Here is a 22,418-nt window from a genome sequence, read left to right as displayed (position 1 = left end):
AATCTTTAAGGTCTTACACATGCTCATACACATGGTGAAGGGTTATTTCCTTAATGTCATACATAGATGATTACTCGCGAAAGGTGTGGATCTATATCTTGAAAAGTAAAACTACAACTTTTCAAAGGTTTAGTGAGTGGTACACATAATCAATAATCAATATGGCACAACATTCAAAATACTTAGAACTAAAAATGTCTTGAATTTTATATCATAGTAGTTTAATAAGTTTTACATGGAAGAGTGTAATAGGAAGCATAAGATAGTTGTAGGTATACCACAACAAAATGTATTAGCTAAGAAGTTGAACAAAATCACTTTTTAGAAACAAGGTGTATGTTATTGAGAGTTGGTTTACCCAAGTCTTTTTCAAGAGAAGCTACAAACATTTTCTATCTAATAAACACATGTCCATCATATGCTTTAAATTGTTTTGTAAAACTCACATGGGATGGAAGGAAACAAATTGTGATAATTTAAGGCTGTTTGACCTTGACATTTGAACATGTCAAGATTGATAATTTTTGAGAAATTAGAGACATAGACAAAGAATTATATCTTTATTGAATATGTTGAAAGAGTGAAGGATGTATGTTGGAGTCTAGGAAAGCTAGTTGTTTTATTAGCAAAGTCGTCTTTGACGAGACTCAAATGATTAGATGTGATAAAAAGAAAAACTAAGAGAAGTTATAGATTTTAATTTCTATAAAGATTCTAATTAATTTTTTTTATGCCTCGCTAAATTTGTATTTGAACAACTATTAATTATATATTTCACCTTATTGGATATGTTGTTCTAAATTGTGTTATTAAATGTATCTTTCATCACCATAATGTATATTTTATTCTAAATTGTGCTATGATCATGAAAGGGTGCTACTTATGTGCAAATGAGATTTTTGTGTGTATTTGTATTCCTCCTTGGCACTCGAGTGGTATGAAATTAGAAATCTATATAAATACATCGTTTTCTCTATAATTCATTTCAATTAGGGATGATAAGTACATATGTTTATTCATTACCTAACTTACAACAAAAAAATTCACTCGGTCGTTAATCATCTTGTTACTGATTGGATATTTGTTTAAAAAACACCCATGAATATGAAACTCACAAATATCCATAAATACTACAAATATTTAAAATAAAAATATTTTATAAATTTTTAAAATAAAATCTTAAATAAAATTAAAAATATATACATATATATAATATAATATAAATTAAAATTTAATTTTAATTAAATTTAACCTATCAAAATATAAATTAATTTTAATTTTAATATAATTTAACTAATAAAATATAAAATAATTTTTTTTTTTCAAATAATAGATATCCACACATACAAATCATATCACACCCGACTGTATATAAAATTACATGCTACTCATTATCTATGAGTATTTAATACTCATGAATACTATCCACAACAGATTTTATTCACCGACATTTGCGTAAGGAACTTCAATTCCTCTCTTCTTTCTTGCCAACTTGAAAAACGTAGTAAGTTATCATATATCACATGTAAAATGTACATAGCTCGGCAAAACGTACTTTTATCCTGGTTCTTGTGACTGGCTTTGACAACAAAAACCATTGAAAGAATAACAGAAACAAGAGATTGGGAATACCAAAACGAGGAGGCTACAATTCTCCCTTGATTTATACAATGATTGCGTGGTCTGAAGCTACGGCTTCTCAGTTATGGATTAACCAAATCCTCCCCGCTAACCCACCCTAAATTCCTAATTTTAGACACAAATGTACAAAACAGGACGGTAGCAAAAGATACTAAAATTCTGCTAATTCTTGCGTCTCTCCTCCTGGTCCACTAGCTGTCAAGCGTGGTGATTTTAGAAATTCATAGCAAACCATTTTCTTCAATCCTTATGTACCCTGCAGTAGTTCATAATAATATTAGGACACTAATAAAAATCAAACAAAAAAATCCTGTATTGTATAGAAATTAAGAAGGTATAAGAGTATGCTGAAAAAGAGCAAGCAAATCCCCGACTGATTAATAATAAAAAAACAAGGAATAATTAAGAATTTAAATATATCAACAGTCTAATCTTAGAATGTTGCACATCCACGATTTTCAATTTTCACTTTAAATCCTTAGTTCGATCATGTAATTTCCAGGGTCTGGCAACATTTTTAAATTGATTATTAGAAACAATCACGATGAAAACCATCGGCTTACCATTTTATATACATTCAACAATTGTGACATGAGTCATAATGCATCATCTATCTACTCTTAGAATGTTGTTACATATGTGACCCCTTGTTACCGACTCCCTTTGAGGATCTGTTATCCATTTGCCATCAACAACAAATTTTATCTACAAGAAACAAATACAGTAATCAAATCATCTAGAAGTATTTATGCTTTACGAGTAAAAAAGGTAACTAACAGAAACAAATAGGTATCAAACCACCTAACAATCTATTCCAACTGCTACCCAACCAAACAAAAAGACATAATAACAAAATGAAGCCCATAATTAAAAGGGAAAAAATGGAAAGAGAACCAGAAAGCTGCTGACACTAATGATTACTGATTCTAACCATTAATATCGTTGAAGATGCACACACCTCATATACACCAGGATAAAGCCACAGTATTGTTGACCAAAATCTGGAACTCCTGGATATTATTACATTGAACAGCATATATCAATATTTATTATCAAGACAAATTAACTCTTCTAATGTAATTTTTATCACGATATGAAAAGAGTTTTTAATTCTGTATCCTAGATAGCATTGGTCGATCCAGTAACAAATCATTGAAATGATGCTTCCGATCTTAGCCTTAACACTGATCGGCATCTAACAAAGAATCTTACACACATTTCCTCTTGTATGATCAACAAACAATACGTAATCAACAAGGACAGAATAATGACATATAAATACGTAATCAACAAGGACAGAATAATGACATATAAATACGTAATCAGTTAAAAGTAACTACTACAACCTTGATTCCCCAATGTCTACAGCACTAGTTGATGGTTGAGGATCCAGTTTTATTTGGTGATGCCAACCGTTGAAGCTACCAGCCACCTCCACAATGTCACCATCACCCCAGAATCCAATCTGAACCTGGAATATAAGGGAAAACAGGACTATCATCATGCATACAAGTTTTAAATTAAATAATCTATTTTTCATCTCTTTTTGGATATAAAGTCATTCGTTCATATCAATTACCAAATACACCATATACGGGATCAAATAGAACCTTTTCTTTCATGAGAAGAAAACTCACCCCTGTCATCATGCATTCAATGAAGCAGACAACCACATAGCTGGATTAACATTTTAATTAAACTATAGATTTTCATAATATCAAATATGAAGTTTCTGCTCAAATAGTAAATCAATCCAATGATATTTTAACATCCAAGAGCAGCAGACATATATACTCAGCTAAACTTCCCCTTGTCCAACTGCCGGAAAAGCTGTTGCTTCTGGTCCATCCTTTACATTGCAAGGAATGTTTATATAGTTTCATATGAATTATACTATGTTCAGGAACAGATACAAAAATCTTTTATGCTACAGGAGTATTAAAACTGCATCAGTTATTCATGAGCACATAATTAAATATAGCGTTTGAAGTGTTTCTTCCAGATGAAACTCAGCTTCTAAATGGTACCAACTTTGATTGTTCTTTTTGCAAAAGTGGATCACGACTCTATAGTCAGGGATCGGGTGGTTTTGTAGTGCAATACTCAAGACTTGTTTTGCAACCTTAAGTTTGGGGGAATGTTGAATGTTCTAATCCAAAGTAAGAATAATTAAATCAAATTCTCTTCAATTTCATAAGCAATATTTGTACTGAAAATGCTTAAAATTTTAAAAAAGATAACCACTACCCCTAGAACGCCAGGGGCTCCAAATACATTACTGGATTACAAGTAAACAAGAAAACAAACGCAATACCTCCTTAAGTCCTGAAAGACTTTCTTCAGCAAACTGTAGTTCTACATCTTTTTCAGATATCAGTTTTCGGGCTTTGCTGATTTCTGCTTCTGCCTTGGTTTGCAAGATAGACAAAGCCAGCTGAAAGCAACATGTAACTGAGTTGTATGGAGTATGGAATAATAGAGAGAAAGGCTGAACAATCAATTTCTCCTAGTTTGCTATGATCTTGTTAACACTTCCACTCTAACAAAAATACATTGAATTTCGTCAAATGAGAGACACAAATTCAGATTCAACTGTGTGTGTGTTTGTATTTACAAGCCGGTTTTATGAAGTTGAGTTAGGCTTAAAATCCACTTCTTAACAAACTACACTTATTCAAATTTTAAAAACAAGAACCTTTCACACATGTTGTGATCTTGGATTATCATCATCCTTAGAAATGACTTGCATTTATGATATAAATTTAGGACATTCAAATGTTTTGATTACAAGAATGTGGGTGATAAGTACTCAAATAGTTGGGGAACCCACAATTAAAACCTAGCCATTAAGGAGGGGAAACCAAATACTCGAACACCTAAATACTCCACATATCATCTAAAATACTTATTGATGTGGGACTAGGTTCCCCATAATATCCAAGTTCCCATCAAAGGTTTAGAGAATGTTTACAAAGTTATCTCCTGAAGGAGAGTATCATATGTACACATTAAGCAAACAGGACTTCATGCCATCACAGAATTTATTTTCACATTTTCTCCTGCCACTAAAACTAGAGTAAAATCAAATAGGGAAACATTCAAAGAGGTAGTCGTTGAAAAAAATGAACAGTACAAAATAAGTTACAATCATCTATTTCTCCGTGATACAGTTGATGTTGCCTCTCAATCTTTGTCTCTATTTTTCACTCATTCAGGCACACATATTCCTGTCTTTCTATAATCTTTACTCTTAGGTCTGTCAAAGTGGCCAAAGCCCAGAGAAATGTCATTTTGATGCTAACAACTAACATGGTTGATGCCAGAAAATATACATTAAGAGTTGAGAACGGATTGGTGAATTGGTTCAAACTCAACTGTAAAAGCTAGCTCAAGAAAGGACAAGTGCCCAAATAGCAAGTACTCTAGCACCTAGCTAATGTAGGATCTTAGCAATATACACAACATCTTGTAGTGCCAGTTTTCAGATATTACTCTCCTACCTTTTCCTTTTCAATTTGTTCCTTCAGTCGAGACAGTTCCAACTCCTTCTGATACTGAAACATTTGAAAAAGGAAGAGGAAAAGTCTGAGAACAGGTTATATTCATAAGTATTCTAAACATAAAATAGTTAGCTTTATCAACATGTAAACCAAAAATGAGATTGTTAAATAATTAATACCAGCATGTACTTGAGATGATTTATCTCACTTTCGTTTTGCACTTTTGGAGTCTGCATAGTCAAAATAAGTAAAATGAATTAAGATCACAAGAAGCTGTTCATTGAGATAGAATTTATGGATACTTATACACAAGAGGACCTCAGTATCTGCGCTCTTGTCAAAATGAGTAGTTAGAACCTCATGTGGCAAGTGATCATCCCTAGATATGATTTGAATTCAGAAAAAAGGAGGGGTTCAGTTTAAATGAAAACATCAATCAACGGACTTCCCACAGTCCCAGTTGGTTACAAGCATCTACACAATATAAAATACTGACCAAAGAGGCTTATCCAAATCCACTGGTCCAGATAGATCTAGTTTGGATGTCAATAAGTTCCCATGAGCCATGACATTATTATCTTGAGGAGGACGGCTATCTGGCAGAATATATTCGTCTAGTTCTGATTCAATATTCTCTTTGCTTTCCTGAGGATCATCCTGAATTGAAATGCCAGAGACATGATCTAAAAATCAAACAGTAGGGGCATTGTCAAAAAGGGGAAAAAAAGTGTACATACAATTTGCATTGATCGAAGAAAAATTCCAACTTTATCTGTTCATTAGAAGGGGTTTGACTAAAGCATAGTGACATGTTGCCAAAGTTTTTTTTTTTTTTTTAATTTAGTAGCTAACATTTAGAGAAAAATTGAGTTGAGATAAGGTAGATCATCTATTCTTTTGGTCACTGTTTTCTTTTTACTTAATATGTTGAAACTCAAATCCGAAACCACTGCAATCAAAGTCACAACTGTAGCCATTCATAATAACTGATAGAATACATGAATATATCTTCTCACATATATTTCCTTACCTTGTGATGATTTTGTTTCCCGAATTTGTTAGGAATATGATTAGGACTATGGGATAGTGTTGTGTTTTGTGAATATATTTAATACATCAATATACAATGCAATACGTATCAGTTAACATCATAACCAGAGTTCCATTTTCTTTCATCTCCCTCCCTCTAATACATTAGTTAATGTCAATTCCGTGTTTCATTTTCTTTCATCTCTCTTCCTCAATATTTAAAACCCCATAATTTTAACAACACTACAATTAGCATTTACCTTCAACTGGATCCAAATCTCCATTCTGAATAAATTTTGCAACCTTTTCTTTCAAAGATAAGTTGGCCAAAGTGTCAAGATTTGTAGAAATGCTGTCGGCAGAATTAACAATTGAATCAAGTCTGCCATCACCAGATAAATTTTCCCGAGTGGAAACTTCAGAAATTGTGGCAACATTTTCAACATCAGCATTATCATCATCTAGACCTTCTAATGCACCCAAGTCCTTTTCCTCCAAATCACTGTACTCTTTTTCTTCAGCACCAAGATTACAATCATTAAATAAAGTGCCATGGTTTTCCGTCCACATGGTTAACTGCTCAACTGTTTTTCCCACTAAACTATCCTCAGAATCAGAATTTCCAGAAGACACTGTTTCATATGGTAATTCACCAGAGATTTCTGCAGGCATGATGGAACTTTGGCTACTGAAGTTGAGAAAGAGCCTATCAGAATCATTATCCACAATAGTCACTTCATTCGGGTACAAATTATCCTTTGTCGCATTGCTTACCACTTCATCTTTGAATTCTCTTAGACCATTTCCAATAGTCAAATTGGCCAAGGCTTCTTCCACGGTGTCAGTATCTTCACCTAAACTTGAAGAAGACTCCACATACAAACTACTAGAACTACTTCCCAGAAAATATTCTGATGATGTTTCGACATTGTCTACTACACTGTCCACCTTTTCATTCTGACCTTTAAATTGCATTAGATTAAGTCATCAGTCGTGAGCAACACAAAATAATGCCCATTCATAAAGAAGAAATTTAATTGACCTGTTAAGGGATCTTCAAAAATATTCGGGGTGTCCAATCTCTCGTCTAAACTATTTTCAGCACTTAAAAAATCAGCATCAGCTTTTAATAAGCTGCCAGTGAGAAGCTGCTGAATCTGTTTGTGTCCTCTCCTTCTGACAATGTTTGCCAGGTCATTCCTATAAACAGAGAAGACTAGGCTAATAAAAAAAAGGAAACTTCCAACTATATATAACAAAGAGTAGACCATCAATTTGGTGGCTCAAATATTACACAAGTAGTCATTAAAATATTAAACATCCGTCAATCTAGTCCCTAAGTTGATACATTGTCTTCACGTCCAAGGATTAATTCTATCGGAACTATTTAGTGTACTTTCTAATACTGGAGGCATCACTTATATCATTTGTTTACTTTAAAGACTATTTATGAGATACAGCAATACGCTTTGTTTGGTATTTAAGATGGAAATAACATTGAGTGGATAGAAACAAGTCGGTGTTGGTGTTGGTGTTGGTATTATTAATTTAGAGGAGAATTAATTTTGAATTCGGTAAAATCTAATGTAATAGTTCTAACTTATTTCCATCCATCTCTTTCATTCTCTCCTCGTCAATTATCTATTTCTCTTCGTGAACAACTCTAATTTCTATTTTATTTCTCACCTATTTTCACTGATAGTTTATTAAATACATTTAGTCCACCCTATTTTTACCCTCTCTACCAGTAAGGAGATTAGGGATGAGATCGATGGTTTATTAAGAAAAACTTACGCAGAGCAGTATGCATGCAGGAGATTCGCAATTTCATAGCATTTCAGCTAAACAAAATATAACTACTCAGTTCCTTTAATATTGCAGAATTTAGAAGCAAAATAATGAAACCATTGAATATCTCGAATTAACTATGCTCATTCTAAAACGCAAGAGGCGCAAACAAAAACGCAGAGTTTCGAAGGAAAGAGAAAGGACCATCCGTGGAGCAGAAGCTCCTTGGTGGAGGGAATGTGGTCATCCGGAAGGCCAACCGAAGCGAGAAATTCGCGGACATCGTTGCAGATCTCGGCGTCGCTCTTGATTCTCCGACTCCTTCTGAATCGTGAAGAGGTCGAATCAAGAAACTCAGAAATTGAATTGAAGAAGAAAAAATTGAGAGTGAGCGAGAGGGAAAACCTTGTTCTTGTTCTTGCGTTGGTGGTGGTTTGAGAAGCACTAGCGCGGATAGAGAGAGTGGTGGAGTGATGAAGAAGGTGCGTTGGAGAGAAAATGCAGTGGCGACAAGGAAGCGTGGTGCAGGTGGGGAAAGAACAGACCCATACACTTCCCATTTACACTTCCACTTATTTTTCTCCTTTTACGATTACTCTCTTTCTTTTCCCTGACTATGCCTCACCTCATCGAGAAGCACCGGCAATGAATGAAGATGGTTTGACAATAGTTTCGTGTTCAATAAACGTTGATTGGAATCGGGAGCTTTACCGCTTCATCATTGGATTGTTGAAAGGTGATTTGGTGTTGTTGAATCAGGACCGTCAGCTTGGTGGCAGGCGTTAGCGGCGTGTCGCCTTCTTGCCATCAACCTCTGTTTTCTTGAATTTATTTTCACGTATTCTTAGTTTTTGTTTGAAGATATTAATTCATTTTGAAAATTATTTAGTTGAAGTTTATCTAAACAAAACAAGCCAATCTATTTTAAAAAAATTTAAACTATTTTTTATGAGGATTTTTTTTATCTTCTTTATACTATTCATTATGGCAACGCTGTTCATATTGTATTATTAACTAATAAAGATAATTTTTTAATATACTTTATACCATAATAATTAAATTTGTAATTGTAAGTCTTTTTTATAAGTACATAAATTAACTTCCTTACAATTTAAACAATCACATTACGGTGATATAAAATTATGATAAAGATTGGACTAACAAAAGGAAGGATTTAAAGGTTTCCATGTGAGTAGCCTTCATTTTTCATTAGTGTAAAAAGGAACTCTTTTTAAAACTCTTATCTTCAAAAAAATCTACCTTGTTACATTAACTAAGAATAGCTAGATTTGTGAATAAATTTCAAAGGAAAATTCAATACATTGTAAAACTATGCGAGTACAAAATGTTAAAGTAAAGTCTAACAAAGTCCAAGTTTCATTAAGTGCTTACAACGTAGTGTAAAGTATAAAACACATTTTTACAACCATATAAGAGACATAAGTGTTTTGTTTCTGCAACATACGCATAACATGTTGTGTTGTGTATGTATAGTTTCATTTAATAAAATAACATTTAGGTAAATTATAGAAATAAGTAATCTAAAACATTTCATGATACATGTTGCATATTATGAAAGTTTATTATATATATATATATATAGATATATATATATATATATAATCTTTGTTTCTTTACCCGAAATATTATTAAAAATGGGACCATATGGGTTGGTTCGAATTTGACTATCTCATGTTCATTCTATATTTTGTTAGAAAAACTTACAAAAATATATTTACATCAAATATATATTAAAGAACATGATAAAGATATTTCGTATCAATAATTTTTCTAAAATTACAAAATATTAGACTATCAATCTTGTACGATTCTTTACCTTATTTTATTTTGGAAAAAAGCTATGCGACCTAGTTTGATAAATCATGTTATATATCATAGTGTTTCTTAAATAAGAGATATATAATAATATGAAGAACATTTAATGCATCTTCAAACTTGAACAAGGACAGGACAAACGCAAGAAGAATAACTTCTCAAGACATATGAAGTTGCTTGCTCCATCTTTCGTCAAGGATGTTCCACAAAGGCAAATAACTTATCAAAATATATTAGATTGAATTAGTTTCTTGTTTTAAATTTCAAAATTACTAACTTAATAAACAAATATTAGATAGTCAAATTAAATACCTTTTTTAACAACATTGAAAGCCTCTTGTATTTAGCTTATTTCATTGCTTTATAAATGAAGTTGTTGATACTCCAAAGCAATCAATTTTTCTAGCAAGTATATTAGATAGTTTGCAATACAACAAGTGTTGTATCCATAATGATTTTGACAAAAAAACACAAAACTTTAAACTAGTTTAACTTGAATGAAACACTAGAAAAAGTGCTCGAGAAGTGTGAAAACATGTTTGATGCAAAGAAACAAAGTTGACTTGTAAGAGTAACAAACTACCAAAACAATTTTAAGCAAAAAAGGTAACTTCAAATACTAAAGACATGTTGAAGCTAGATTCACCATTTTGTACCTATCTTTTAATGATTAAGATATTATTTATAAATATGCACTTAATCATGTCTTGGGAGCTCTCTTTAAATGTAACTCTAGATCCATTCATAGTATCTAAAGCTTAAGATTATCAAACTTCGGCATGATTCCTCAATAATTGTTTGAATGAATTACTTGCATTAAGATCATGTCTTTATAATCGGCTTTGGCCTTAGATATATTACTAGCATCTAAAAGCAGGAGAAGAATTAGTTGGACTACAACTTGAAACCAATTCCTACTCAATCCCAAGCTAGTGAAATAAGATGAGTGATTAGTTCATCCAATAATAGATATAAACAAATTCACAAACACGTAATAAACACATATTTTGATAAATAAAATAGTATCCATACAAGAATATTTCAAAAGGTTACATATTTGCTTCAACACTTAGAAAGATTTAGGTCCCCATACTAGATGAAAATAATACAATATATTGAAGAATCATCCTCTCCTATAACCTCTAATAATGTTCACTAAGTACAAAGGTAAGTGTCTAAGAAGTTTTCTCTAAATCTCTCAAAAGAACTTCTCTAAAAAGTTCCTTAAAACAATGGTGCAACTCTGTTTTTATAAGAAGGAGAGTGGAAGAAGAGCACTGAAACTCATGGATCGTGTATACTCCCACCCAAGTTTTTTTAATTGTGTTGGTTTATTGCTTGGCTAGGTTAAGGTGTTTTTTTTGTCATAGGTTAGTAAAGGTGGCAAAGTGGTCAGGCACCACGAGCTCGCCTGTCAACGAAACAAAAAAAATGAACAAGGTTAGATATTTGAACTTGCAGACCTAGAAAAGCTCGACCCACATAACCTGTCAACCCGTCGGAGCTACATGTGGGATGAGGTTGGCTAGCCCGCCAACCTGTATACATATGAGTTTTTTTGTTCACCCACCACACCATGAACCAGTAGAGGTGGAGCCAGATCGAGTAACAAGAGCAAGATCTGATTGCAAGAGTGAGTGTTGCTTTGTGGCCTCCTTCTTCGTGTCTTACTCTTCTCCTAGCTCCAAGGGTCTCTCCTCCATATAGTTTCTTCATCTAGCAAAGCACCTTCGATCTTGCTACCTGTAAATAAGAATGTCGTCGGCTTGAGATGTCATCGAAGCCACCTAAAGTCGTTGATGTCAACCATTGTTCCTCCCTATAGGAGGGTTTCACGTTGGAGCCACCATAATCCCACCTGGATCTTGTCAAATGAGTGAACACCACCATGTCATTTGTCATTGAAGCCACCTCCATTCATTGCCATGGTCGTTGCAACCAAAGCATGTCATCGTCGTTGTCGTTCCACTTGTCTTTTTTTTTTTTTGCTTTATACATGTTGTTTTGTTATAATATGGGTATGATGTTCTGTTATGCTATAGGTATGATGTTTTGTTTCGTTTCTTTGGATCAAGCAATGCCAGACTTCTAAAAGAAAAATTAAGAAATTGACAAGCTAGCTTGTTAACACACCTAATTATGGAATGAATTATCATTTTCAGCCTATTTTATATAGTTCGATTAGCCCGACACAATCCATTTTTAATGAGTCAGCAAAAAGTTAAGCCATAACATACCAAGCTAACCCATTTTGTTGTTTTATAAATTAGCAAGTCAACATAACTCACCATGAGTTTAACTTGGTAAGTTGCGTTCTCAGTAGGTTATGTTTGATTTAAACCCATATCAAAATTATACATTTACAAAAAAAAGTATGTACATATAAAAAAATTTGGTTAAAAACCCTTTTAAATTATGTATCTGATTAAAAATTTATATTTTTATTTTAATATAAATAGCTCTCCAAAAATTGGTGGAAATAGATGAGTTTCCTAACTATGTATTTGTCTTTTCTACTACTTTTTAAAATCGAATATTTGATTTTAATCTTTTAGACGTTGGAATAAAATTTAAAATACCCCTTATGTTGACTTTAAAACTTATCTACTATATTTATTTTGTGCATTAAAATCACAATGTACATATTAAATATTAAACATTAGTTGTCAATTATGTCAACGATTGAGATGCAAAGTGAAGAAAATCTCTTAAAAGCTCATTTTTGTAAAAAGAAAAAAGAAAAAAAGCAAACTCAAATATAATATCCATTCATCTAGAAGAATAAAATGCATATTTTAAAATCAGAAGAGAAGTAAATATAATTTAAGTATATTTTAAGAGAGAACAATTGTAATTTACTCTTACTTTTATCATTAAGTTTGTTTGGACTTGATCATTTATTTAATTAAGTTTATAAAAAAACATGACTTATTTATAACTCTTGTAAGATTTTTTTTTTTAATTAATTGAAGAAATCATACCATAAACTTTATCAAACCGAGGCTTGATCAAAAGCATGGTTATATACTTTGAGTTGGAAGCACCATGAGTCTGAGATGATGAGAAGAAAGAGCTTATAATTGGACTTCCAAGTTGACATTTGTTTTGGAAGGCTTGGCCCATCTCTTGAAAATACGCAGCAGACCATCAATATATAATTGATTTCTATGAATTATTCTATACACAACTCGGGGGGCAGACTTTCTACTTTATATACAAATTGTGATAGCAGTGACCAATTTAAACTTTGCAAGAGGGTCCAATATATAGTGATGGAAACTTCTGTCACTCAATTATAAACGAGTTTAGAAGTTTGATAGTGGTGAGAGTTTGATCAATCGACCCTGTTCCTCCGTTGACTCAAGCTGTATAAATTTCTTCTCTGAACAAAATTGTGTCCAATCCACCCTCCTAAGTGTGAGTGTGTGAGGAGAGAAAAAGAGAGAGAGATGGGAAGAGCTCCTTGTTGTGACAAGGCCAATGTAAAGAAAGGGCCATGGAGTCCTGAGGATGATGAAAAGCTAAGAGATTTCATAGAGAAACATGGTACAGGTGGAAACTGGATTTCCCTCCCACATAAAGCTGGTAAGATTTTCTTTCAGCCCTTTGCCCCCTTATTCTCAAGTTTATTTTTTAGTTTGAAAACTATGAAGTTTGGAGAGATTAGGCCTAAGGTTTCGAAATGGTCTGGTATTCCGACAAAACATTAAGGTTTTTGGAGTGTCTGTTGCTCACATTTGTCCATAATTTTCAGTAATATCAAAGAACACATTGAAATCCCATGTGTGATCACAGTTTAAACCTTTGATTGGAGTAATTAATTATAATATATGTTGACATACAGGGTTGTTGCAAGTTCAATTTTTTCTTCTAACTTGTGTTCCCGATGGTGTATGATGATTTGTCTCAAACAGGTTTGAAAAGATGTGGCAAAAGTTGCAGACTGAGATGGCTTAATTATCTGAGGCCAAACCTTAAGCATGGGGAGTTTTCTGAAGATGAAGATAGAATAATCTGCACTCTCTTTGGTAGCATTGGAAGCAGGTAGGTATTCTTTTTCTTTCACTTAATATCAAGTGTTTTTCTTACCAACCTTGGATATACTTCATAGACTAAATGATGAAAGATCATGTATCAGAGTTTGGTTTCACATCTTGGGACTTAAATTGTCAAAGTAGACATGATATTGAATTGATTGCTTGTACTTTTAGATCTGCTACATGTTTCTTTTTTGGGGACTCATTGTGAGAAGTGCAGGTGGTCCATAATAGCATCTCAGTTGCCAGGGAGGACTGACAATGATATCAAGAACTACTGGAACACCAAGCTTAAGAAAAAAATGATGGGAATAATGAACCCTTCAGCACTGAAGAAACCTCACCAAGTTACCCTCTCATCCATGCTTCAAAACTCAACACCCTCTACATCCTCCTCATCTTCATTATCACTAAAAAGAAATCACAGCTCAAACCATCAACCCCATGGGCCTTTCACAAGCCCTGACACCATTTCATATGAAAGTCTTCTTAGTGGAAACTCTTGTTCTACTTTTGAGAGCCTTTACCAAGTTAATTGTGGGTTTATGCTTGAAACAAGTTGCAGCTCTTCTTCAGATGGAAGCTGCAACAACAATAATCAGATGAATCATGTGAAAGGAGCAGAAGTTGGAGATGTTGGTGTTGGAGGTTTTGGTGACCAAATTGGTGGTCTCAGTTACCTCTCTAGTGGGGTGGAAGATACCCAAAAGTTGGTGTCCTCCAATGGTGGTAGGACTAGTGGATGGACAGGTGAAGAAAGTAGATTATGGGGAGAAAGTCCATTAGAGTATGGTTTAGAAGAAATTAAAGAGCTAATGAGCACAAGTAGTTGCAACAACTTTATGTTTGATGACAGCAAGACAGGGGAAATGGTGATGTACTACTGATGGTGACAGGCTAAGATGAAGAATATTTGAAGGGTAAAAGTGGGGATGGGAAGATTGAGAATTGAAGTTGGTGTATGTTTTTGTGGGAAAGGTAGTGTTTGATTGGGCCACTTACTTCTTTTACAGTACATGTTGGAAGTTTCCTTTGTATCGTTTCCTTGGTGCAGGCATTATTAACCACACCATCACCATGATGTGTCCAATAACAAATGAATCACAGAGGAAATGAGGACGTCTTGTAAAGTAGAGTTCCCCTGAATCCTTCTTCCACCAGATTTAGTAAGAGGATTGCACCTCCAATCCACTGCTATGCTTTAATATTATGAAACAATTTTTTCTTTCCTTCATCTGAAATAATAGTCAACTTTAAATCTAATTCACCTGATAAACACTCATTTATATATTTATATAAAATTTATATATTTATATAATATATATATATATTTATTTATTTATTGTATATAAATCTATATATTAGTAAGTGATATGATATTTAAAATAACTTAACTCCTACAAGAGCAGCAGTTAATAAGATGAGACTTACGCTTGTTTATATATGTTAAATTAAATTTATCTCTAATAAATATTTGATTATTATATTTATGATAATTTATGTAAAATATTTTTTCTAATAAACGAGAAATAAAAGTAATAGTTTAATCATTATAAGATTTTATTTATCACTTAAAAAACAAGTGTTATCCCTTAATGAGGATTTTTTATGTTTATTTTTGATAAAATTTAGAGACTAAATATTTTATAATTTAATTTAAAGACAAAACACAATTTTTTTTATAATAATTAAAAAGGAAAAAACACTTTTAATTATTATTATTGTTAACATAACATTATATAATTTAATATTATTTTATAATTTCATATTTTATTAGAAAAGGTAATCCCGATTTATTCCTTGGATTTATAAGACAATATTACGTAAGTCTCTTAAATTACAAAGATTTTAAATAAATCCAAAATGATGAAATTCGTTAGTGACCATAACCTTTATTGTTGGTTTTGTTATAGACTACAATGAAAATATGTTATAAAATTTAGAAAATATAATAAGAAATTATGTATTTTACTGATAAATTTATTTCTTTTGTTAAAAAAAGTAACGTTTTTGTTATTTTAAAAGCTATTATGACAATGCTCTATGCATTCAATAACTACAAGAAACATGGTTTTACCACGCTTTTTAAATACTCATTTTTAGTTAAATTTATTTAAAATAATAAAATAAAAGTAAATTCATTAAATACAGAGCAAAGACTTCCCTGTTTGTATAATTTCAATATATCTTAATCAAATTAGAAAGTGTCCAAGAAAATGTAATGTTTAGACATTTTGGTAAGACTAAAATTGGGTCTCCCAAAAAAATAAGTCAACAACTTTTAAATGACGCGAGTCCCTGTCTAAATCCTTTGAATTGTTTTATGAAATTAATTTATAATTAATTAACCTAGAAAAAACAACATAAGCAAAAAATAACTGGCTAACAGCCATGTCAAACTTGCTTATGAAAAGATCAACGGTGGAGGTATGCACAATTAAACTAATTCAGTAAAAAAAAAAAAAAGAAGTTATAGTTGACTAATTTAAAAAGAAAAAAAGAGAGACTAAATTGATTTGTATATTTAAATGCAAAAATACTAAATAATTTAACGCACATTGAAACCTAATTTATATTTTAAAAGTCACATTTACTTCAAAGTCTTTTTATATTTTTAGTATTTACGAAAGCCTTTTTTCCCGTCGCTATTTTCATTTATTCTTATATATATATATATATATATATATATATATATATATATATATATATATATATATATATATATATATACTAAAATAATTTAAATGAAAGTATATGTAAATCAATTTAATTAAAATTGTTTTTTTACATCACGGGTTTCTCCAATTTCTTAGACTATAAAAGCTAATATTATTCGTAATACTATGATTTATGTGGATTCGACATATTTACATTGTGAAAAATGAAAAAGAATATGGAATTCTTTATTATATGGATTATTTATACAATACATGACAAAGCATTTAATATTTACATTGTGAAAAATGAAAATGAATATGGAATTCTTTATTATATGGATTATTTATACAATACATGCACAAAGCATTTAAGCTTTAAATTAAAGTCTTGATAGATGGTTGTATTAATTAAATATTTAAAAATAGGTTTGGCATTTATATAAATTGTTTGATGATTGATGTCCTTTGTTTGATACACTCCTCAATTATTTAGGGTTAGATTATGAATTTAAGACACACACATTGCCCTCATTTACACAATTAAAAAACCATTTGGCTATAATCTCAAATAAATTTGAAAGTGAGGGCAATAATAAAGAAATCGAAGGAGGGGGACAAAGATTTAAAAGATAGTATTTAATTAAAAGCATGCATTCCATGAAAAAGGAATAATAATGGAAGCTTAGCCAAAAGGCTCCAAAATCTATGGCCATAAGATAACGGTGCCTTGGATAAGTCATCGGTTGGTGGCTGCTACTCATTTGTTCACAATAAAATAAATAAAATAGTTTGTTTTCCCAAGGAAATGGCTGATGGAAAAGTTGAAGCCAAAAACATGCATTGACCTCTTCACCATTTTGTGTGCATTCCCACGAGATATGACCAAGAAAATTTAGTGTGCCTTTCGTTTTAAATATAAACAAATTGAGAATTGGTTTTACATCTAATGGTCAATATATACTGTTTATTATACTACAATCATACTACAAAAGTGTGGGAAAACGTGTAAATGAAAACTACGTTTACTTTCTTGTAGGTTATTTTAAAGAGGTAGGGTAGATATTTGATTTTTTTTTAAAATTCAGGTCGATTAGTATATATTTGAGTACAAACATTATTTTATAAACTTGAGTTAGATTTAAAGTTTATTTTTTAATATAGTATCAGAGTTAGGTTAGAGTTTATCTAATTATATTTGTTATTTTTTGAACATATTGTTTCACCCGCTGTCAGATCACTCATTAAAAAAATTTAAAGAGATATGGTAGATATTTGATTTTGTTTTTTTAAATTTACACCGACTAGAGTATATATTTGGGTACAAACGTTATCTTACAAGTCTGTTTTGTGAGATTGAGTTAGGCTTAAAAGTTCCTTTCTTAACATGGTATCAGAATTAGGTTAGAGTTTATCCTAACGATATTTGTTATTTTTTGAGCATATTGGTTTACCTGCTATCAGATCATTCATTAATGTTTAGTCTCACCTTCGAGATCGAAATATATATACTTCAGCGTGAGATTGGTGTGTTGGAAGTCTCACATCGACTATTATATAAGTGGGTGCAAACCCCATTTTACAAGTCAATTTTGTGAGGTTGAATTAGACTTAAATCCACTTCTTAACATTTTTAAATAAATTTGCATAAATGTTAAAATTCAATTTAATATTTTTAAATAATATTTTTTATTCTTTTTATATATTCTTTAATTTATTTAGTTTTTATTGAATATAAAGAAGTTTACTTGGTTTGGTCTTAACAATTCACATAATATAATTAAGGTTAATCATTGTATTTAAAATATTACTATTTTTGAACCTAAAAGTTTTTCAGGTTTGTCTTTATAAAATTTAAATATATTGGTGGAAAAATATATAATTTGGGATTATTGAAATACTGTAACAAATCTCTCAAATAAAAATTAAAGAAGTTTTTTATTTCTATAGACAATATTATTGTTCTAACTTCCTATATGTTGAAATAATATAATTAAGTTCAATATTCCGAACTAAAGTCAAATATTTGAATTCCTAAAGGTTTATAGTCTCAAGAACATTTCGTTTGACCATGATATTCTCTTACGAAATTAATTTTCAAAAATGCTTTCCAGCCTGTGATTTCTTTTTCTTAATTTTTTTAGATGAATCCAGCTTTCATGTTTCTAATTTCTATGAACACGAGGAGTGAGAAGTGTTGAAAAAAAAATATTTTTCTTTCTTCTTCTAATAGTTGTTGTACAAAGTAAGCCACGATGATTTGATATTTATTTCCTTGCGTAGGTCAATTATTGTATCAAACATGGAAGTACGTATCAAAAGTCAAAGGCTTTGCTTTATTGTTTAACTTTTAACCGTAAATTTTTTAAAATAAATTTGGAATAGAGTTAATTGAGTTATTTTCAATTAGTAACCAAAAAAATTATATTATTTAACTCTGTTATCTCTCTCGAAAAATGAAGAATCTAATGTTTTCACCTAACAAAAAAATATATCAGAAAATCTTATTGAAAAAAAGAACCATAATAATTATAAAATATTTACCATTTGCATTATAAAATTTAACTTCTTAGTATTATTATTATTTGATAATAACTATCTCAATCTCTTTTATAATTATAGACATTCTTACACTATTTTTATACTTATTATACTTTTAAATTCCGATACATTATCAGTCAATTAGGATATAATATCAAATTAACAATATAATCAACATTACATGTTTAATTATTAAATCAAATACTAACTAATATTACTATGATTTGGGTAGTTAATTTAGGAATGGGTATTTTTTAACATCGAAAACCTTATCCGACATATATATGGTTTCAAATAAGGTAGCTTTAGTCTCAATTCCAGTGCCATTTTTTCAATTTGATTTGTTTTGGCTTAGATCCAAAACCTGTAATACATAAAACACAAAACAACTATAACAATATAAATATACAATATAAGATAATGTTATCTATTATTTTAATGAAATATCTAATTTAACCTATGTAACCTAAACAACAACATAAACCTATCAGTATTATTTATGTCAGATAAGATAGATTGTTCATTATTATTTTATTTGATGCATATCATGACAATGATATAAAAGACTTGAAATATTTTACTACATTACAAGAAAATATTGATATGGTAATCAATTTTAGTTATAAAAAATAATTTATCATTATAATAACTAATTTAGATATCAATTTATAAAATTAAAAACTATTGATTTTTTTTAAAATAGTTACTATTATGAATAAAAAGTTACAAATGATTTGTAATTTGGCCTCTAAAATTAGTTATGCTACCAAATAAATTAGTTTCTAGATTGGTTACTAATAATTAGACACTAATTTAGAAACTAATTTTTTTTAATAGTCAAAACCTTTTATAATTAATTTTATAGACCAATTTACATACCATTTATAAATTTGTATTAATAATAGTAACTATTTTAATAATCAATAATTTTTAATTTTTTAAAATTAGTTATTACAGGGACTAATTATTTTTTGTTACTAAAATTAATTACTATATATTTAAATTTTCTTGTAGTGCTAATGTTATTACATACTTATAAAAGTAAATTAAACTTAATTAAATGTTGAAATGAATTACTTTTGTCCTTGCACAAGTTATGTAGTAGTCATTAACAAGTTCGATTTTTATTAAGTTAAAATGTAAAACAAATGAAATATTATTTTTAAAGTTTACAAATAAAATAATTATGTATAAACAAGTTATCTAACCTTAAGATAAATCAACTCTAAGGATCTTGTGTTTCTTTCCTTTAAAATACTTGTTTGAGCCTCGATTCTAATTAAAGACACATGTAAGTGAATATCTACTTATACTTTAAAATATAATGAAAAACATTAAAGTTCCTTTAGTAATAAATTTGTAATATTCGTTTGTGGGTTTTCGTTACAGCAAACAAAACCACACCATAAGATAATCCCTATAATGACAATGAATTACTTTTAGAACTTTTTGAGTGATGGTTTAAGTTAGAATTAGATTAATTGTTATTTTTGTATGATTTTATTTATTTTCATGATAATGAAATATAGATTTGAATTTTTCACTATTTTATGATGATAACATAAGTTATTTTTTTCTTAAATTAATTAATTACTTGTGGTATCCTGAAAGGAGTATTACATTTTACATTTAAAGCAAGAATTCATTTAACTAATAGTTCATGAATCAGATTAGGTCTGGAGTTCTTAAGTTCTAGACTGTAGGAATGAGTCTAGATTCACCTTAGAGTACTTTCAAGACATTGAATGAATTGTATTTAAATATACAAAATCAATAACAGTGCAATAGTAGAAGAAAAAGAAATGAAATTCAATCATAGTTTTAACTCCACTCAATTTATACATTTTTATATGTATTTTTTTTATCAAAATCCCAACCCCTAAAAAATCAACTATCAATATAATTTTTAAATCCGTATAAATATAATAATTCCATTTGTTTGTACTACAACTAACTTAGTGCACTTGCCAATAGATCACACAACTGAATAACTCTTAAAACTTGGTACTTTGTGATGTTGAGGCTTTTGGGACTTAAGCCTAATGGACATAAAAATCTCAACCAAAGTTTCTTCCTATCAACTTTTCGGCACCGTTTCCAAGGATTTGATCAAGTATTTGGTAGTTTTAACAATCCATTGTAAATTTGTACATATTTTGTTTTTATTTGTAAAGTTTCAGTTTTGTATTTTGTGAAGTCTTAGTTTTCATTTTCTATTTTTCTCTCACACAGATCTCAAACAAAAGGTAAGTTCGAGATATACATATTCATATTTTACCATGTATTCCACTCCATTCATGGAGGGCTAAGCTTCTAGGACTATTCTACTATAATTTCATTATGGATTATAAGGTTAAGTTGAATTAATGTATTTGTTTCTTTTGATTATTGATTTGAATTATCCTTTTTCTATGTCTTTCATCTCTCAATCACGTTAAAAGTACTGGATTTTACATCACAAGGTGTTCGAATCTACATGCATATTGAGAATACGAGTTCAAAGGTTTTTAAGTTTGATTGAGAATGTACATCGATCAAATTTAGGAACTTTCATATGATTAAATAGGTTTTTGCTATCAATTGAGAATGTACTTTGATTAATGACAAGAATTTTAACTATTATTAATTGAAAGTTTACTTTGATTAATTAACTTTTAATTTTGTTAGGAGATTTAAGAATAGTCATGATTAAACACAATAGGATTTAATTGAGAATGTACTTTGGTTGAATTTGTTAGGAATAATCTAAAAAGGTCTTACTTTTGATTGAGAATCTACTTTGATTAATTGTAAGATCGCCCTCAAATTAATTAGGAATGTACTTTAATTAATTTGAAACTTGAACAATGATCAATTGAACGATAATCTATGGATAACCGATGATGAATCTATCTTAAAAAAATAGTAGAATTGGTCTATTTCATTATAACTGTTTCTAAGTTTCTTATTTGTTCTACAATTAAACTCATAATATTCTGCAAACATTAATTTCATTAGCATAACTTTTTTACTTTTATTTTTAAGCATTGCATAACATTTACTAACCTTTCAGAGTCTCCATAAGAGTTAAGTATTGAAAAACAATTTCGTATTCATTGGGAAACGACTCAGGGTTATTTTAACCCTATCTAGTTTGTTGACTACTAACTTGGAAATACGAAAATTTTCTTGTAAAGTAGTATTAATTTGATAACTTCAACGACAGCGTATCAAAAGGCCTTGGAAATTTGATAAGAAAACCATGCACAATGGTCTTACCAATGAGATCACCTCCACCATAAGGAAAACAAGTTCACCCTTCCCTTACCACCTTCTAAGGTGTATGAGGACAAAAAATGGAAAAGAAAAGGGATGTGGAAAAACAAGAAAGAGGGTGCATAGAAAAAGAGGAG

The 22,418-nt window shown here is 30.3% G+C and overlaps 2 protein-coding genes across 4 annotated transcripts; one reads left to right on the top strand and one right to left on the bottom strand.

Moving 5' to 3' along the window:
• Positions 1-1,492: 1,492 nt before the first annotated feature.
• On the bottom strand, positions 1,493-8,784 carry LOC108326329 (protein PTST homolog 3, chloroplastic). Of its 3 annotated transcripts, none has more exons than XM_017559772.2 (13): positions 8,364-8,784; positions 8,163-8,282; positions 7,213-7,370; positions 6,431-7,132; positions 5,638-5,824; positions 5,460-5,520; positions 5,321-5,371; positions 5,142-5,195; positions 3,956-4,075; positions 2,988-3,112; positions 2,573-2,651; positions 2,205-2,346; positions 1,493-1,897 (listed from the first exon to the last, which is right to left on the bottom strand). In XM_017559772.2, exons 1-12 carry the CDS (start codon positions 8,516-8,518, stop codon positions 2,248-2,250), a joined length of 1,911 nt encoding a protein of 636 aa, XP_017415261.1. In that variant the 5' UTR covers positions 8,519-8,784; the 3' UTR covers positions 1,493-1,897; positions 2,205-2,247. The 3 variants fall into 3 exon arrangements, with proteins under 3 accessions (XP_017415261.1, XP_017415262.1, XP_017415263.1); XM_017559773.2 differs by having other exon boundaries at positions 8,163-8,279; XM_017559774.2 differs by having other exon boundaries at positions 2,600-2,651; positions 8,364-8,782.
• Positions 8,785-12,976: 4,192 nt separating this feature from the next.
• Positions 12,977-15,094, top strand: LOC108325312 (transcription factor RAX2). The gene is made up of 3 exons (XM_017558370.2): positions 12,977-13,379; positions 13,709-13,838; positions 14,052-15,094. Exons 1-3 carry the CDS (start codon positions 13,244-13,246, stop codon positions 14,716-14,718), a joined length of 933 nt encoding a protein of 310 aa, XP_017413859.1. The 5' UTR covers positions 12,977-13,243; the 3' UTR covers positions 14,719-15,094.
• The last annotated feature ends 7,324 nt before the right edge of the window (positions 15,095-22,418 follow it).

Source organism: Vigna angularis, chromosome 3 (genome assembly GCF_016808095.1).
Source record: "Vigna angularis cultivar LongXiaoDou No.4 chromosome 3, ASM1680809v1, whole genome shotgun sequence".
NCBI classification, from domain to species: Eukaryota; Viridiplantae; Streptophyta; class Magnoliopsida; order Fabales; family Fabaceae; genus Vigna; species Vigna angularis.
Note: the sequence above shows the minus strand (reverse complement) of the source record. Positions and strands in the feature narration are given on the sequence as shown.

Excerpts from the sequence above, each read along its gene's own strand:
- LOC108326329 (XM_017559772.2), bottom strand. The coding sequence starts at position 8,518 with ATGGGAAGTGTATGGGTCTGTTCTTTCCCCACCTGCACCACGCTTCCT. Across the intron at positions 5,825-6,430 it reads AGATTTGGATCCAGTTGAAG|ATCATGTCTCTGGCATTTCA; the intron begins GTAAATGCTAAT and ends TTTGATTTTTAG. Across the intron at positions 5,196-5,320 it reads ATCATCTCAAGTACATGCTG|TATCAGAAGGAGTTGGAACT; the intron begins GTATTAATTATT and ends CAAATGTTTCAG.
- LOC108325312 (XM_017558370.2), top strand. The coding sequence starts at position 13,244 with ATGGGAAGAGCTCCTTGTTGTGACAAGGCCAATGTAAAGAAAGGGCCA. Across the intron at positions 13,380-13,708 it reads TTCCCTCCCACATAAAGCTG|GTTTGAAAAGATGTGGCAAA; the intron begins GTAAGATTTTCT and ends TGTCTCAAACAG. Across the intron at positions 13,839-14,051 it reads TTTGGTAGCATTGGAAGCAG|GTGGTCCATAATAGCATCTC; the intron begins GTAGGTATTCTT and ends TGAGAAGTGCAG.